Source organism: Camelina sativa, chromosome 11, assembly GCF_030686135.1.
Source record: "Camelina sativa cultivar CO46 ecotype springtype chromosome 11, ASM3068613v1".
Taxonomy (NCBI): domain Eukaryota; kingdom Viridiplantae; phylum Streptophyta; class Magnoliopsida; order Brassicales; family Brassicaceae; genus Camelina; species Camelina sativa.
Window position 1 is genome coordinate 47,540,602 of NC_141890.1, and position 18,059 is coordinate 47,558,660.

Consider the following 18,059-nt stretch of genomic DNA (forward strand, 5'->3'; position numbering starts at 1 on the left):
TTTAAGTTTAGTACTTTCGAAATATACACGAATCAAAAACCGTAATTACAAAAAATACCCTCCTTTTTTTATAAAGTTTTGTTTTTGCCCTTTTTGGGTAAAGCTGAACATGTTATAGATATATATATATATAAAACAATCTCGACCTAATCAATGTTTAGAATAAATACCTCGGTGGTTGAGAGCACTAGGTCAGAAACGTCAAGGTCGCAGGTTCGAAGCTGCAACTTAGGGTTTTTTTCTGGTTTTTGATTTTTTTTTCCTCTCTTTTGTTGAATCCTCCTCCATCTTTCTTGCTCGCCAGCCGTTCTGTATCTCCCGCCTGTTACTAATCTCTGCTGCTTCTCCTTAAACCCTAAACCCACCTTCGTCTTTCTCACCGTAAGTTGATTTTTTTTTTTTTTCTTTTCCGATTGATCCTTAGTTTACTTCTTCTTCTCTGACGTCGATTCGAACTTATTTGGGGTTTTTGGTTGTGTTTTGTTTCATCCTGTGTATAAAGTTTGAAGCTTTTTGATTGGGAGAGATGGAGACGAAGATGGAGATTGAATTCACTAAGAAGCCCTACATCGAAGATGTTGGTGCTCTTAAAATGTATGTTTCTTCTCACTTTTTTCTCCTCAAGTTTAACTTTTTCGTTGATATAATTTTCCCAAGTACGCTCCTTTTTAGCAGCTCTGGATCATACATACTCAATGTGCCTAAAACTCGTTTCTTTTGCTAACTTGGTTTAAAGGTCATGAATTTTTTTGATTTAGGTGTCTGAGTTCTTATGTCAGATTGAGATGATTGTTTACCAGTTTAGAGTTTCTTAGCTGATATGTTTGTCTGTAGATTTAGCTTAATGATGATCTTACTTTGATACAATTGAATAGGGCTTGTCTTTGAGTGTTGTTCATGAATGTCTGATTTGATTTATGGTTTGAGATTTTTTTTTTTTTTTTTTTTTCAATCTTGTTTGTCATTTTTTGTTTTTGTTGTTTGTTCCTGCTGGGATTTTGACATTACTATTATCTCTGCAGAAAAAGCATCAACTTCTCTATGCTTTCTGATCTTGAGGTCATGAAAGCCGCTGAAGTTCAGGTCTGGAATAATGGTTACTACGATCCCAATAATAAACCCCATGAAGGCGGCTTGTTGGATCCTCGAATGGTATCCGATTTTCCTATATATATATATATATCCTTTGGTTTAACTTCTTATGCATATAGCCATGGCAAGAATTTTATGTCATGTCTTTGTCTCCTGCAGTTATTTGCATCAGTGTATGTAATTCTAAACATCCACTTGCATAAAGACTATCGCTAAATGGTTTGTTCATTATGATTGTGCAGGGTCCTCCAAACAAAAGGTCTATATGCGCAACTTGTGAGGGGAACTTCCAAAATTGTCCCGGACACTACGGATATCTGAAGCTTGACCTCCCAGTTTACAACATTGGATACTTCAATTTTATCCTTGACATACTGAAGTGCATTTGTAAGGTAACAGAGTTAGCCGATTATATATCTCTCTAGTTTCTGTTCTCGACCCTTTTACTTTTGTTGAATGGAAACAGTGGAGAAAAGTACAGCATAAAAATTTTATTTCTAGGGAAGATGCCTTTCGAAATGTAGACAATACCTAATTTGCATAGAAAAACTGGCTGGTTATTTTAATGTCTTTGAAGCATCAACAGTAGTTCACAAATATTGTTTTCTTTTCCTTTCTTTTCCCGCAGCGCTGTTCGAACATGCTTTTGGACGAGAAATTGTATGAAGACCACTTGAGGAAGATGCGGAGTCCCAAAATGGAGCCATTGAAGAAAACTGAATTGGCGAAAGCGGTTGTGAAGAAGTGCAGTACGATGGCAAGCCAAAGAGTTATAACTTGCAAAAAATGTGGCTACCAGAATGGTATAATTTTTGAACTATTTAGATTCAATATGCTTTTTCGAAGATTTTAATTTAATTACCTTGATTTCTTTTCTCATTCTTCATATGTTTCATCTTAGATGCAAAATTTAGCTCGTAGAACATTTTTGTAATTCTAATATCCAATGCAAAAATCATATAACTTTTGTTATTGGTTAATCTCAAATTATGTTATATTCTAATCTATGCTATGTTCTTGAAAGTGCTTCTTCCTCCCCAGTTCAATTATATATTTTGGTTATGATGATTATTTGTTGATTATTTCAGGTATGGTGAAAAAGATTCCAGCCCAGATGGGTTTTATAGGTATCAGTCATGACCGGTCTAAAATTCATGGTGGAGAGGTTGATGAATTTAAAGCTGCAATATCCCACACAAAGGAGTCTAGTCAAGGAATAAATCCTCTTACCTATGTTCTTGATCCTAACGTGGTGCTTGGGCTTTTTAAAGGAATGAGTGACAAGGTATATTTGAGTTTATATCTATAATGCACATGTTTTTCTACGTAGTTTCCTTCGGTGTGTTCTTTTGCTCTCAGAATATGCATTAGTATAAAGAGAATTTTCTTATTTACAAATAATTCAGTCATGCTGATTCATTTTTTTTGTTTCCTTTTTCTTTCTGGAATTGATTACAGGACTGTGAACTTCTTTATATTGCCCACAGACCTGAGAATCTTATCATAACGTGCATGCTTGTGCCACCTTTATCAATCCGACCGTCTGTTATGATTGATGGCACAAAAAGGTTAGCTATTGTTTTGTTTATCTTTTATATGTCAATTATACTTTCTACTGCTGATTTTCTTGAAAGAACGTGTTTTCTTGATGCAGTAATGAAAATGACTTATCATCGCAATTAAAGCAAATCATTCAAGACAATGCTTCTCTTCATAGAATTTTGAGTCAACCTACCACATCGACCAAAAATATGGTACGATCGAGTTATTTATTGCATCCTTGCATCCCTGTTATATTTTGTGTATTTATGCATTCTGTACTGTTAAGTTTGTCTCTGTTTTTGTTAGATCTCACTTCGAAATGATTTCTTGGTTTACGTTATTATTCATTTTTCTTTTATTACTATTTCTTGTTAGATTATTTTTTTCTTACTTACTTTTGAGGATTTCCTTTTAGCAAGTGTGGGATACAGTACAAAGCGAGGTTGCAAAATTCATTAACAGTGAAGTCCGTGGTGTTCAAAGTCAGCCAGAGAGAAAACAACTGAGTGGAATTCTTCAGCGTCTCAAAGGAAAACAGGGACGTTTCCGTGCAAATTTGTCAGGAAAGCGTGTCGAGTTCACTGGTAGAACTGTTATTTCACCTGATCCCAATTTGAAAATTACAGAGGTATCTTACCATAAATGGTTTTAAACTTTTGCTTTATGTTATTTATATTTTTGGTGTAACTTATCACAAAGGTAACTAAATTTTTCAGGTAGGAATTCCCATCCTTATGGCTCGAATCTTAACTTTTCCTGAATGTGTTTCCCGTCATAATATTGAGAAGTTGAGACAATGTGTTCGTAATGGCCCGAATAAATACCCTGGTGCCAGAAATGTCAGATATCCGGATGGTTCTTCAAGGTAATGTTGTGTGCTAGTTTTGTTACTTCTTGGTTGATGCATACTATGTAAGGGGAGGAAACTGATCTTGATGAGTTAATAAATCTAGATAGCTAGTTTTCGCAGTTGAAATGATCTTCAGTTTCGTAAAATTATGTGAAATTGTAAATTTATGTTGACTCGTATATAGGTTTTGTTCATGGTATAGACACACCCAAACAGGATGAGTTAATAAATCTAGATAACAACTTTTCCTCTTAATGAAGCCAAGTCAAACCTCTGGGATTTGTTTCAAGAAAATAGTAAACACTATTACTGAACTGAAGTTACCTGATACCACTGAAGGACTGCATACTCCTCATAGGGTCATTTGCATGTTTTTGGGTGCTTGTACATCATATGGGGGCTTTAACACAATTCATTTCAGGACTTTGGTTGGTGATTATCGTAAGCGTATTGCTGATGAACTGACCATTGGATGCATAGTTGACCGCCATTTGCAAGATGGGGATGTTGTTCTTTTTAACAGGCAACCGAGTCTGCATCGGATGTCTATTATGTGTCACAGGGTCAGTACTGATTTAGAATGCTTAGTCATAATTTCTCTTGCCCTCATAGTAATCCTAAGTTCCTAATTTTACATTTGTTGTTCTGTAGGCAAGAATAATGCCTTGGAGAACGTTGAGGTTCAATGAATCGGTTTGTAACCCATATAATGCTGATTTTGATGGTGATGAGATGAACATGCACGTACCACAAACAGAGGAGGCTCGGACAGAGGCTATTACATTGATGGGGGTACTTGCTCTTTTACTTAGCATCATATGAAGTTTCTTGGGAATAGTCAATTATACGTTGGCTACGTTTAACGCTCTCATGCTCATATTCATGCACACATACATACTAAGTACCAGATGATGATGAGATGGAGTCTTGCTTAACAAATTCCACCAATGATTTTCAACTAAATCAACTGAACCTTTAGGCTTTCCTAAGAAATTTAGATTCTTTAGTTGAGGAAATGCTGAGTTTAAAAATGTTTGAAAAACTTCATTGATATAACTGTTGAGTGTTGACAGGAATAATTATCTGGGTGATAATTTCCCTACTGGATGATTATTTACTTCTCCCTTGATTGGTCTCAGGTACAAAACAATTTATGCACCCCAAAAAACGGAGAAATTTTAGTAGCATCAACGCAGGATTTTTTGACATCTTCCTTTTTGATAACGAGAAAGGACACGTTTTATGACCGTGCAGCCTTTTCACTTATATGTTCTTACATGGGAGATGGCATGGATGCCATTGATTTGCCCACACCTTCAATCCTTAAGGTATGAGGCTTCTACACGTTTTCACCTCTATAGTTTATCACAACTGACTTGAGAGTGCTAGATAGCTACAGCTTGTTCTGTTGGTATCAATTATCTTATATCTTTTTTTCTGTGCTTGTTTAATTTCTCATTATCTATTTGCTGTCCTACTTCTTCTGGTAATCCTTCGTCATGGATTCTGAAATTGAGCGATAATTTTTCTCATTTTTTTCATTGAGAGATAATAGTTCTTATCTCAGCTTAGCTTTCTTTTGCTGGATGCTCAAGGTTATAGACATACTTTGTGGCTATCTTTCTGCTTTCCCATAATGTTAAAAGACCTTTTCCATATCACGTGTGTAGAAACTGCTCCAGTTCCAATTACTGATCAACCTGGATTTTGCATGACATTCTACATTGTTGTCTTTAGTTTAATTGATGGGCTCAAATTCTGTTAGTTATTGATATTTAATATGTGTGGTCAAATAAGTTGTGGACACTGGTAATTCTTCTGCCTTTTTAGCATTTTTTTCGTTCTATTAAAGTTCTTATCCAGATGCTATTTTTGATGCAGCCAATAGAGCTGTGGACTGGTAAACAGGTTTTTAGTATTTTGCTGCGTCCAAATGCAAGTGTTAGAGTCTACGTAACTCTAAATGTGAAAGAGAAGAACTTCAAAAAGGGAAAGCGTGGTTTCGATGAAACAATGTGCGCAAATGATGGATGGGTTTATTTTCGAAATAGTGAGCTAATATCAGGACAACTGGGGAAGGCTACGTTGGGTAAGTCCAAGATGGAATGCAATATGTAGCAAATGGCATCAGATAGCTGTTCATTCTGGATTTTTTTTCCTATATTTTGAGCACTTGATATTTTTTTCTAGGGAATGGAAACAAGGATGGATTATATTCTATTCTTCTAAGAGATTACAACTCCCATGCTGCTGCAGTCTGCATGAATCGGCTAGCAAAATTGAGGTGAGTTCATGCATTTGGGATTGTTTTATCTCCTCTGACTAATTTTTCCTTGATCTCGCTGCAACGCTTCAATCTTTGTGTTGCTCATTCATTTTTCTGCTTCATCTCTATAATAATTTTAAAAGTTCACAAAATTTCTCTGTTCTTGCTTTGTATGTGCTCTGTTTTCTGTGACCTTTCTCTGCTATCTGCCATTGCTGCATCAAGGAATCGAGTGAAGGAATAGTTTCTTGTCTAATTGGTAGCTCTTTATCTTGTTTGATGCAGTGCTCGGTGGATTGGAATCCATGGATTCTCCATTGGAATCGATGACGTTCAACCTGGTGCAGAGTTGAATAATAAAAGAAAAAACACAATCCAGGAAGGATATACCGATTGCCAGAGAATAATTGAGGATTTTAATCGAGGAAAATTGCAACCTAAAGCTGGTCTAGATGGTGCAAAATCATTAGAAGCTGACATAACAGGGATTCTCAATACAATTCGAGAAGACACTGGGAAGGTGAATTACGTAGCTTATATTTCCAGCTAGAAAATTCAATACGAATGTGATTTAATTTACTAAGATAGATGTATGGGCTAAGGTGACGCTTTGATTTGGAGTTAATATTAATTATATGCATTCTAGTTCTATTAGTTTCTTGTTCCAAAGGTAAGTTATAAAAAATCTATATTGAAGGAATATCTTTGACTGTTTATCTACTTTAATCAAATGACAATGAATCCAGAGCCTGGTTACCTACCAAAATACTAATGCTTCATCTTGTCATTATATTTGTGATATACAGGCCTGTATGGACGGGTTACATTGGAGAAACAGTCCCTTGATCATGTCACAATGTGGTTCCAAAGGATCTCCTATCAATATCAGTCAGATGGTCGCATGTGTTGGTCAGCAGACAGTTAATGGTCACCGTGCTCCTGATGGATTTATAGATCGAAGTCTTCCTCATTTCCCTAGGATGTCCAAATCACCTGCAGTAAGTAAACAGCTTGCCAACCACTCTCCCCCGATTGACTGATTTATTTTTGTATGAAGATGATCTTTTAAGTTTTTGTTCTATTTTCATCTCTCTTGCGTTGCAATTACTCCTCTCTTTTTTAACCCCTGTGAGCAATCTTTAACATAATGGATGCTTCTAGCGCTCCTAATTACCAGAAATGTTTTCGAAATTTTCTTAAGCTATTCGTTGGAGGTGACCTGAACAAGTAGAACCAATTCTCGCCAGTGAATAATTTGTAGTAGGCTTCTTGGGATGGGAACCTGATTACACTATTTTACCGGTGTGTATTTACTGCTTTGAGACCTGATCTCATGTCTTCTTGGCATCGCAGGCTAAAGGTTTTGTTGCTAATTCGTTCTACAGTGGTCTTACTGCCACAGAATTTTTTTTTCACACTATGGGTGGACGAGAAGGTCTAGTTGATACAGCGGTATGCATAAATCCTTCTCTTTTTTTTCTTTCCATTCAGGTCCACTGTAATATATGAAAAGTTTTCATTGAAAGACAGCCATGATGGTTCTCTGTAGGGTGAGTGTTTTAACATCTGGAATGAAGATGGTCTTCACCTTTTTGTAACTAAACTATTGTCTATTGCAGGTGAAAACTGCCAGTACAGGTTACATGTCCCGTAGACTGATGAAAGCCTTGGAGGATCTATTAGTCCATTATGATAACACAGTGCGAAATTCCAGCGGATGTATACTTCAATTTACCTATGGGGATGATGGAATGGACCCAGCACTAATGGAAGGAAAGGATGGAGCTCCTTTAAATTTTGATAGATTATTTCTGAAAATTCAGGTGCTTTTTCGATTATTGTATATTGGTTTTTGGTCTCTCTTTATATAGAGTTTTGTCACAATCGGTACTTGCATTTGCAGGCCACATGTCCTCCTCGATCTCACCACAACTATCTTTCTTCTGAAGAATTGTCGCAAAAGTTTGAAGAGGAATTAGTCAGACATGATAAAAGTCGGGTTTGCTCTGACGCCTTCGTGAAAGCTCTTCGAAATTTTGTTTCCTTGCTTGGAGTAAAGTCTGCAAGCCCGCCCCAGGTTTTATACAAAGCATCTGGTGTGACTGATAAGCAACTCGAGGTGACTTTCTTTGTCTTCCTTTTCGAAGAAGAAAAATACTCTGTGCATTTGTGTCCTTGATTATAGATATTGTTAGCTACATCATATTCTCTCCAGTCTTTGGATAAAATATGAAATTACCTCTGATATATAAATATGCAGGTATTTGTAAAAATTTGTGTATCTCGCTATCGGGAAAAAAAAATTGAGGCTGGGACTGCAATTGGGACAATAGGAGCTCAGAGTATTGGAGAACCTGGGACACAAATGACTCTTAAAACTTTTCACTTTGCCGGAGTTGCGAGCATGAGTATCCTTTTTGAAAAATACTTGTTTTCAGAATTTCGCTAAAAAACTAGTGCTATGACCACATATGAGTAGTAAGTTGTTTTGATTTCCTGAATCTGGTTCAGATATCACACAGGGAGTCCCCCGAATCAACGAAATCATAAATGCTTCCAAAAATATAAGCACACCTGTCATCTCAGCAGAACTTGAAAACCCCCTGGAATTGACTAGTGCACGATGGGTGAAAGGACGCATCGAAAAAACTACTTTAGGACAGGTTATGATCTGAATTATTTTACATATCCAGTATTTGATAGTCGCTGCTGCTTGTTTTAAATTCTGATTCCAGGTGGCATTTTATTATAACTGTTGGATCGTTGGTCCAGCACCTTCTTGTTAGATACTCTTTCTGTTTATCACTATTTTTACCAATCAGTTTGTTAAAATCCACTTGAATTATGGACCAGGTTGCTGAGAGTATCGAGCTGCTAATGACTTCAACATCAGCGTCAGTGAGAATAATTCTTGACAGTAAAATAATCGAGGAGGCATGTTTATCTATTACCCCCTGGTCGGTAAAAAATTCCATTCTAAAGACCCCCAGAATCAAACTGAACGATAATGTAAGTTCCTTAGATGTTATTGATGTATTCATTGCGGTGCACACAGGTCTTTAGTCTCATATTCAATGTGAATTTTGCAGGATATTAGGGTCTTAGATACGGGATTGGACATTACTCCTGTGGTGGATAAAAGTAGGACACATTTCAATCTCCACAATCTGAAGAATGTGCTGCCAAATATTATAGTGAATGTGATATTCGTTAAACCACTCTCTCTCGCATATATAAAAAAAAAAATCTACGATTTTGTTATAATATTCATTTTGTTGATTTGTTATGATAGGGGATCAAAACAGTTGAGCGAGTTGTTGTCGCAGAGGATATGGATAAAAATAAACAGATAGATGGGAAAAAAAGGTGGAAACTGTTTGTGGAGGGGTAAGTTTTCTTGAGCTTCAAGAGATGAGATTTTCCTCTGTTCTTTTTTTCCTTCCTGCAAGTGCTAGCTTAGCTGATATAACATGTCCTCGTTGGGCATGATTTGATTTGGTGAATACTTGATTTAGTTCATTCATTAAGCAGTTTTTGTTTCTGTGTTTTGGTAAGCCACTGATATGAATTGTCAGTATTTCACTTGCTTAAACCAAACTTTTGAACTAAACAAAATGCTTTCTACAAACAAATACATGTCCAATTTGGAGCTCTGATGAATAACCAACTCAGAACTTGGAAGGATAGTATCAACAAAACTGTAGTGTGAAAGAGAATATGTGCTCTCTCTTTCCCGCTATTGTAGATTTTGAATATTTTTCTTGATATATGTTTCAGCACAAACCTCCTGGCTGTTATGGGGACTCCGGGAATCAATGGGAGAACTACGACAAGTAATAATGTTGTCGAAGTGAGCAAAACACTGGGAATCGAAGCTGCAAGGACAACAATTATTGATGAAATAGGGACAGTTATGGGTAACCATGGTATGAGTATAGACATTCGTCACATGATGCTTTTGGCTGATGTCATGACTTACAGGGTCAGTTCTAAGACACTTGAATCTGTTAATATGATCTCTATTCTCTTATAATATATATTTTTTTTCTAATATTGTCATATTAATGATTAAATATGTCACTTCTATCTCTCTTGATCAGGGGGAGGTTCTCGGGATTCAAAGAACCGGTATTCAGAAGATGGACAAAAGTGTGCTGATGCAGGCATCTTTTGAGAGGACTGGAGATCATTTATTTAGTGCAGCAATTAGCGGAAAGGTTGATAACATAGAGGGAGTTACAGAATGTGTGATTATGGGCATACCAATGAAGCTCGGTACTGGGATACTCAAAGTCCTCCAAAGGTCAGATTTCATTCCTCTCTGTTTTTAAGGGTTCAGTTTGTGACTTTTGCTTATGACATTACTGGAGTTCTCTGGACTTATGTGACATCTCATCTTGTGTTCAACATATGCTTAAGCTTAATACTTATCCTTTCATTGTCTTCAGAGATTCTGGTATCAAATACCATTTTAGTTTGGTTTGTGCCGTCGCCAAATTAATCTCCTTTGTGAAACTAACTCTGTGGTTAATCTTGATCAACAGGACCGATGATCTGCCCAAGTTGAAATATGGACCTGATCCAATCATCTCTTGAAAAGACGGAAACAAAGGTTCATAGCAGTTCACTTTGCAGAATATATAGATGACAAGCAATGCAAGATCAGGCAGATGAATGAAACCAATTCTTGGGCTCTAACTCAACCACCCAATTGGCATTCTAACGGCTAAGCAAGGCCGGGCAATAATTTAGATTCAAACTAGAAATCGGATTTTTCATTTTGGTTTACAAAAGGGGAAAAAATGGTTCTGTGCCCTGAGAGTTTGGTTTCTTGTTTATGTTCTGATCATTGTTTTAGAATATCTCTGAGCCACTTTCTTTTGAATCTGTATATCTCAATGAAAGTCACAAATAGTAACAGCTTACCAGAGCAAAAGAAAAATACAGAATCTTATACTGCTTAGTATTTTGGGTTAGTCATAGAGTGTAATCTGCAGCTGCGATCCATCTGGCTCTGTCAAGACCTGTCTTATGAAAGCTCTTCTCCACCACACCTCGAATGCACGTTGAACATTTGGACAATCATCGCCTTTGCTCAGAAACCGATCAAACCATTTCATCAGAATCACCTGTTGTTGTCTCAACGACAAGGTCAATATGGTCTGGCTGAGTCCATCTTCCACAAGTTTCCTATCCAGAGATCTCGATGACAACCGTCTCATCCACCCGAAATCATCATACAAAGCCTCTAACCAGGTATTCAAAACCGCAAACCTAGTCTCCCGGTTCACCAAGATCCTTCCTTTACCTATACCAATACATATCTGCGCAGTGACCTTGCTTATTTCGTGTCTGTACATTGTTGGGATCTTGGAATGAAGATTCGCTAGCTCCTTTTGATCCGCCCATAGTTTCACAAACTCATCACACAATCTCTTCTCAATCAAAATATCTACCATCCACAGCATGTTATCAGCTTCTCTGGCGATTTCTCCCATCAAAGCACCACGGTCTTTCCCCGGATCATTCATCTGCGTAGTCACTTCAGATAAGCAAAGCACAAGAGATGTGAGACATCTATGGCACAAACCGTAGAGTGTGTCTTTAGAGACATCATAATCAGCTTCTTCTCTAACCAACTTAAAGATCAAAACTTTCATCTCTCGCCGAGCTTTATCATCTTTGGCTAGTAAAACACCAGTGAGAAGCTTCAAGAAGATATCATCCGTTCTAGTTCTCGTGGACGAAGTGGAAGGTTCAGATGAAACTCTCTGAAGAATTAAAGTGACTGAATCATTAGGAAGATGAAGCTCTTCAAGGCAAGACACAACAATCTCTTCTTCATCATCTGACCAAGGAACAGCTTCCAAATGCTCCAAACACGACGTTACCCCTTCATCAAACATTATAGCTGCAGAAACCTACACACGAAAAGAGATTCACATCAATCACAAAATCAGAGCAAACAAACCAAAAACACTCTAATGAAAAATCATACCTTGAGTAAAGCCAAGATCTTGAGGACAGTTTCACCGATCAACTTATTTTTGAGATCATCACTATACATCAAAACCACAGTCTCAACATATATCTCCAAATCATCACACTCACTAATCTCCACCATATGAGAAACCCCTTTCTCTCTTCTAGAATTCATCTTCTCCATGAAAAACCTACTCTTCTCCGATAAAACCTTCCGATGAACATCCATGGTGACTCTGTAACCGTCTTTTCCAACCACGGTCAGCTTAACATCACTTGGCCCGAGGCTGTGACCGTAAACGACGCCGTTCTTGAACTCCGTCAAGATTTGAGCCACGCGCGCGTGAGACTTCCTCCGTGGCGGCGACGGCTCGCGGTTGTGCTCATCAGACATCATGTCGAAAAGAGTCGGGTTTGAGCTGTGAGTCGATTCGTTCGGCGGAGGAGGCGGCGAGGCGGTGAAGAGTTTAACAGGAGGAGATGTGATTCTTGACGGAGAAAACGAGAGAGAAGGGTCTGCGATAAACCCTTGTTTGATCATCGCTGATACTTCTCTTGACGCCATTCAAGAAAGTTAACTTTTTTTCTCGAGCAAAAGAGAATTCCCGCGGGAAAAATTAGCTAAAGTCTCACTGAGTGAAAAAATAATCTCAAGAAAACAAACAAGAAAATGAGATTAATTTTTGGGGGAAACCACAAAAATCTTGTCGAGTTTCAGAAGAAGTTTAAAGAGAAGACAAAAGAAGATTGTGGAAAAATTGTTTTTCTTGGGAAAATAAAACAAAGACTAAACAAAAAAGGTCCGCAGATATATACACTAAGAAAAAATGAATTTTGGGAGAATCAGAATCCAAGAAAATGAAAGGACTTTGGATCTGTGAATTAGAAGTAGAACAACAATTGCAATGGGCGAGTGAGAGAAAAAGTGATTATAAAACCTGAAGAAAAAAAAAAAGAAAAAAAATGTTACTTGTTTTTAGGGATATGTATCTTTTACAGATAGACCATTATACTAGATTTGCCTCCATGTGCTCTTTCTCTCTTCTCCTTTATCTCACAAATACACAACTTTACCATTTCACTTGATATTCATATAGTTGAATTCCAGAGAAACCCAAAGGTAACGACAAACTTTTACGGTTGAAATTTGGCTTTTACTAGTATATCATTCATATTTCTAACATTTACATTTTTTTTTTTTAATAAAATGTAAAATTTATTCGAAAAAATACGTTTTTACATCGAGTGTTGCATAGTTTTAAAGAGTTTAAAGATTAATACATTGTATAAACTTCTAGCCTATCTTGATGCAAACCAATCTAACATGCATTTGTCATATTTTGTATCACTTTGTTCCCGAATAGAGGTTAAACGATTGCGTACTACCTTATCCAGCTCTCGAACCAGTTGTGCTGAAGGAGTCGGTTCTGCACCATGGCGGCGATTGTTGCGCTCTTTCCAGAGGGAGTGAACTGTGAGCTGAAAAGCGTATCTAAGCAGAAAGAAGCATTCGTTGCCAATGGACTTTTCTATGAGGAGAGTAAGCAGAGTTTCCCAGTTTGTGGAATATCGATGGGAGAGGAGTTTACCAACTAAAGCCGACCAAATCCCTGCAGAATAAGGGCATTGAAAAAACAAATGATTTCGGCTCTCTTCCGGGGCATGACAAAGAACGCATGATGGATCCACCGCGACGTTCCAACTTGTCATTCTATCACCAGTTGACAAACGGTTTTTAATAGCAAGCCAAACGAGAATGAGTATTTTGGTGTAGAATGCGAAAACCATACACCTTTATACCATTCGACACTAGGCCTGGCCTCCCTTATTGCTTCCCATGTATCGATTGTGGTAAATTTTGCTTTAAATTGGTCGCCTTTCCCCTTTCAGAACACAATATCCTCTGTTTGAGGTTGCCTGCGGGATCGGAATGCCTCTAAAGTGGTTGCAATATGATTGAGGTCAGCAGACCAATGTCTCCTCGTGCGGTGATTCAGAGCTGCATCTGCTACCGTATCATAAAGCTGAATTCCCATATCAATGCAACCACGCTGTCCCGTAATGTCAATCAGTTTCCCAAGCGAGGACCAATTGTCAAACCAAAACGACGTTGTGTTGCCACTCTTTACCTATGGGGAGGCTAGTTCTCTGTATTTCAGTAGCTTCCGCCACATCCAAGAGCCATTCTGGGAGTTGTTGTTCACCGACCAGAAAGAACCCTTGCGTAGACAATATACTCGAAGCCATTGAGCCCACAAAGAGGTTGATGAGTGAAACCGCCATATGAGCTTGAAACAACTCACCCTGCTCGCTTCGGTTAGAGATCTTAAGCCAAGTCCCCCTTCCGCTTTAGGTTGACAAACATCTGTCCATGCAACTTTAGCTTTCTTAGCATTCAACTCTGGGCCAGACCACAAGAAAGCTAAACAGAGACCATCAATCTCTTTAATACATGCGCTTGGAAGACGAAATGCAGACATCCAGAAATTTGTGAGACTATGTATCACAGAGCTTATCAGTTGAAGACGACCTACGAAAGAGAGGTGCCTAGCCGTCCATTGACCAATCTTACCCCTGATTTTTTCAACCAACGGCGTATAGTCACTTGAATTCATTCTCTTCGTCAGCAATGGGAGACCAAGATAGCGTACTGGTAGGGAGCCTGAAGCAAAGGGGAAGGTGTGGAGAATGTCAGCCATGTCACTTTCGCTCACTCCTGCCATGTATATAGTGGATTTTTCCAGACTTATCTGCAAGCTGGAATAGTCTGCGAACTGCTCAAATATGTGCAGAATGCCCTCAATAGAAGTTTTCGTCCCATATGTGAAAACGAGGATATCGTCTGCAAAGCACAAGTGGGTTAAGTGAAGATTCTTACATCGAGGGTGATATCCTATTCTGCGATCCGTTGCTGCTTGGTTCAACATGTGTGAAAGCACATTCATACATATAACAAAAAGGTGAGGAGATAGAGAGCATCCTTGACGAAGACCTCTTGCACTACGAAAAAGACCAGATAATTCTCCATTCACTTGAACTGAGAATGATGCAGTAGTAACACATAATTCGATCCATTGGATAAACTGTGGAGGGAAATCAAGAGCTGTGAGGACGTTGAGGAGAAAAGGCCACTGAACTGAGTCAAAAGCTTTTGATATATCGATTTTTATGGCACTACGGCTTGGAGGAGAAGCTTTGTGATAGTCTTTCACAAGCTCTGAAGCCAAGAGAACATTTTCCATCAACAAGCGATTTTTGACGAAAGCAGACTGATTCGGCAAAATAAAATCTGGGAGGAGGAGTTTCAACCGATTAGCAATCAATTTAGAGATAACCTTGTACAAAACATTGCAGCAAGAGATTGGTCTATAGTCCTTCATCTCTTTTACTTCTTTTTTCTTTGGTATTAGCGCCAAAACTGTTGTATTTACCCCCTTGGGAATAAAGCCGTAGAGGAACAAAGATTGTATTGCAGCCACAAAATCCTTCTTCACTATGGACCAAGTCTCTCTAAAAAATTCAATAGTGTAACCATCAGGGCCAGGAGCCTTATCGGATGGCATAGAGAACAGAACACCTTTAATTTCTTCCTCCGTAACAGTTTTCGTGAGACCATCTCCTGATGCTTCTGAAACCCTGAAACTAATCAAGTTCCCCAGTTCTGCAACCGAGATGCCTTGATAATTGTCAGGTTTAAAACCAAGAAACTCCCTGAAAAATCGCTCTGCCTCCTTCTTGATATCAGTTTGAGTAGTGACTATGGTACCATCAACACAAGTAACTTCTTTGATTGCTTTTCAAGCCTATCGAATTTTAACAGCATTGTGGAAAGCTTTATTGTTTCCATCCCCCACCTTCAACCAATATAGTTTTGACCTCTACTTCATAAACTTCTCCTCTAACTCGGAAACATGAAGCCAGCGAGCATAAGCTACCAACTCATTTCTCATGGATTGTGCTGAGGGACTACTCATCGTCTCTGTGTTGGCATTTACAGAGTGTAACGAAAGCTTCTGTTCGTAGTAAATAGTACATAGATATCTAACTTTACATCAGAATCTGGTCAGAAATAATTTTGGTAAATATGAAAGTATTCCCATCTGAGAGGGGTACACATGGATTTGAAAGCTGAGGGACAAAATCTATATAGAATCATCTATCTGGTCACTATATTAGAATTATGCGTTTGATTAAAAAGCAAATAAAACGATAACTTGGATTTTATCTCTTGGATCATCTTGTCAAATCAACTAACAAACTTTGTCGTGAGCTTGTAATAAAAAATTTACATACATATTCCACATATCAACCTCAAACTTGTTCTATCACCGACTACATAAATAAACAAAAAAGATGTTGTGGGAAGAGAAGGCATTAGTGGACCAAAGCATTAACTTTTTATACCTCCAAATTATGTGGCAAGAGACCTATCAGATTGTTTTATCAAACAAGTAGTAGAATTTATAACTTTGGTTACCCTCTCTCACATGGCAATTGTAATCGTTATATGTTGTAATCATCATGAATACTTATTAAATAGCAACACACATGCTTTGATTATAATATGATGTGAGATTCTGATATACATTACATGACACAATTAGCGCTTAAACACAATTATTAATTTAAAAGTTGGAAATACAGAATTGAAGGCCCAAATCACATTATGGGCCAAAATATTTGGGCTTTATAGGAAACACAAAATCACCCATCTCAAAGTCCACATTGAAGAGACCATCACCGTCACAGCATACTCCTCTGCTTCTTCCTCCATTCCTATAATCTTTATAGAAAATACAACCTCCGGCGAAATTTCCGGCCGGAATCTGAACGGAGTAAGAACAGTCATCTCCTATAAACAGAGCCACGTCTCCCAAATCTCTCACCTCTTCCCATCTCTTCTCTTCTCTCTTCAGCTTATAAACTCTAAACTCCACCGCAGATTTCGAACGCTCCGATATGGACCAGACGTGTTTCACGTATTTGTCAACAAGCAACACTTCTCCGTTGGGATGCTCCACAAGATGCTTTTTGTGACCACCTCCTCCGACCAAACCATCAGCCAAATCCGAAACCTTGAAACTCACATCGTAAATTACGGTTTTACCCTTGTCGTCTACAACGATGCAACAGTTCTCTCTGTACAACATCATTATGTCCTCGTAGATCACATTCCACGAATTATCCAAAATCTTCCATCTTTCTTCGTTTCCACTCTTCAAAAACCCTAATTTCCCACCACTGTGAATCGCCATTAACGCCGAGCCTTCTTCTTCCCCTGAAGACAAAATCACAACTTTCTCGGAGTTCAGAGACCAGAAACAAGAAGACATCTCGCCACCGCCATTGTTTGCGTACTCCATACGATAAGCTCGACGAACCAATCTCACATGAAACTCCTGTAAATCGATCTTCTCCGGGAACTTCTCAGGCAAGAAACTGATTCTGTCGTTTGAGAAGAGATCCAAGACTCGCATTTTCCCTGGAGATGTCTCTTGAAGCTTAACCAGCCAAGTACTCGCATTCATCAAAGGAGCTTCGAGTTTATAGACACTGCTCTGTTTCAGAATGAAGAAGCCAGAGGTTGATGAAGAAGAAGATGACCAAAAAGGAAGATACTTTGGGAATTTTGAAAAAGGACTGTTTTTGTTGTTGTTGTTGTTGTCGGAGAGAGGAAGAAAGAGACGCCACGTGGCGCAAACAGAACGGAGACAGATGAGATCAACGGTGTCTGATGAGCCGTCGTGGTCAAGACGATTTGAGATCAACTCAAGTATATCTAAAGGTAGATTAGACCATTGAGAAGGAAGAAGAGAAGAAGAAGACTCCATGGAAGAAAAACAAAAGTGAATGATATGATGAGATTGCTCTGTTTCTTCTTCTTGGGTTTAGGAATTTGGATCATATTATAAACTGTACAATATAATGTCAATATAATGTCGTTATGATTCATCTTTGATGTTGACATCATTTCTTATTTTTTGTTATTATAATAAAAAAATGTCCACTTTTGGTGGTAGTCTTTTCGGTTTTTATATGATGCATGATGTCTAATTTTGTCTATTTAAACATATATTATTAGTAAGTAAACCATGCTTTTTGCACGGATATCAATTTATATAATGTTAAGAGAATATATTTTGTTATTTTACAATGTCCATTGACCAATAGATTTTTTAAAATATCATATTCATAACAGTTGTATCATTTTGATAAATTTATTAAATATTGGCGTGTAGCGATTCACAATGATCTCAGAATCAAATTTTCTTATCCATTGATAACGTCTACATTGTTTTAAAATATATAGAAAGAAATTTAATTTTT

The 18,059-nt window shown here is 37.8% G+C and overlaps 3 protein-coding genes across 3 annotated transcripts; 1 reads left to right on the forward strand and 2 right to left on the reverse strand.

Annotated features, from left to right (window-relative positions):
* Nucleotides 1-4: 4 nt before the first annotated feature.
* Nucleotides 5-10,670, forward strand: LOC104726604 (DNA-directed RNA polymerase III subunit 1). The gene is made up of 29 exons (XM_087473320.1): nucleotides 5-213; nucleotides 305-381; nucleotides 503-594; nucleotides 1,023-1,152; nucleotides 1,335-1,484; nucleotides 1,721-1,895; nucleotides 2,181-2,377; nucleotides 2,551-2,660; nucleotides 2,747-2,846; nucleotides 3,050-3,262; nucleotides 3,351-3,499; nucleotides 3,906-4,047; nucleotides 4,136-4,276; nucleotides 4,624-4,812; nucleotides 5,366-5,573; nucleotides 5,675-5,768; nucleotides 6,036-6,270; nucleotides 6,557-6,748; nucleotides 7,104-7,202; nucleotides 7,370-7,573; nucleotides 7,654-7,869; nucleotides 8,011-8,158; nucleotides 8,262-8,413; nucleotides 8,604-8,759; nucleotides 8,840-8,950; nucleotides 9,043-9,137; nucleotides 9,528-9,732; nucleotides 9,851-10,053; nucleotides 10,295-10,670. The coding sequence occupies exons 3-29, from the start codon at nucleotides 527-529 to the stop codon at nucleotides 10,344-10,346; spliced, it is 4,134 nt and encodes a 1,377-aa protein (XP_087329446.1). The 5' UTR covers nucleotides 5-213; nucleotides 305-381; nucleotides 503-526; the 3' UTR covers nucleotides 10,347-10,670.
* On the reverse strand, nucleotides 10,625-12,798 carry LOC104726603 (BTB/POZ domain-containing protein At5g60050). Its single transcript, XM_010445494.3, has 2 exons — nucleotides 11,749-12,798; nucleotides 10,625-11,671 (listed from the first exon to the last, which is right to left on the reverse strand). The coding sequence occupies exons 1-2, from the start codon at nucleotides 12,295-12,297 to the stop codon at nucleotides 10,724-10,726; spliced, it is 1,497 nt and encodes a 498-aa protein (XP_010443796.2). The 5' UTR covers nucleotides 12,298-12,798; the 3' UTR covers nucleotides 10,625-10,723.
* A 3,475-nt stretch (nucleotides 12,799-16,273) lies between these two features.
* On the reverse strand, nucleotides 16,274-17,597 carry LOC104726605 (putative F-box protein At5g60060). The gene has a single exon (XM_010445496.2). The coding sequence runs from the start codon at nucleotides 17,561-17,563 to the stop codon at nucleotides 16,397-16,399; it is 1,167 nt and encodes a 388-aa protein (XP_010443798.1). The 5' UTR covers nucleotides 17,564-17,597; the 3' UTR covers nucleotides 16,274-16,396.
* Between the last annotated feature and the right edge of the window lie 462 nt (nucleotides 17,598-18,059).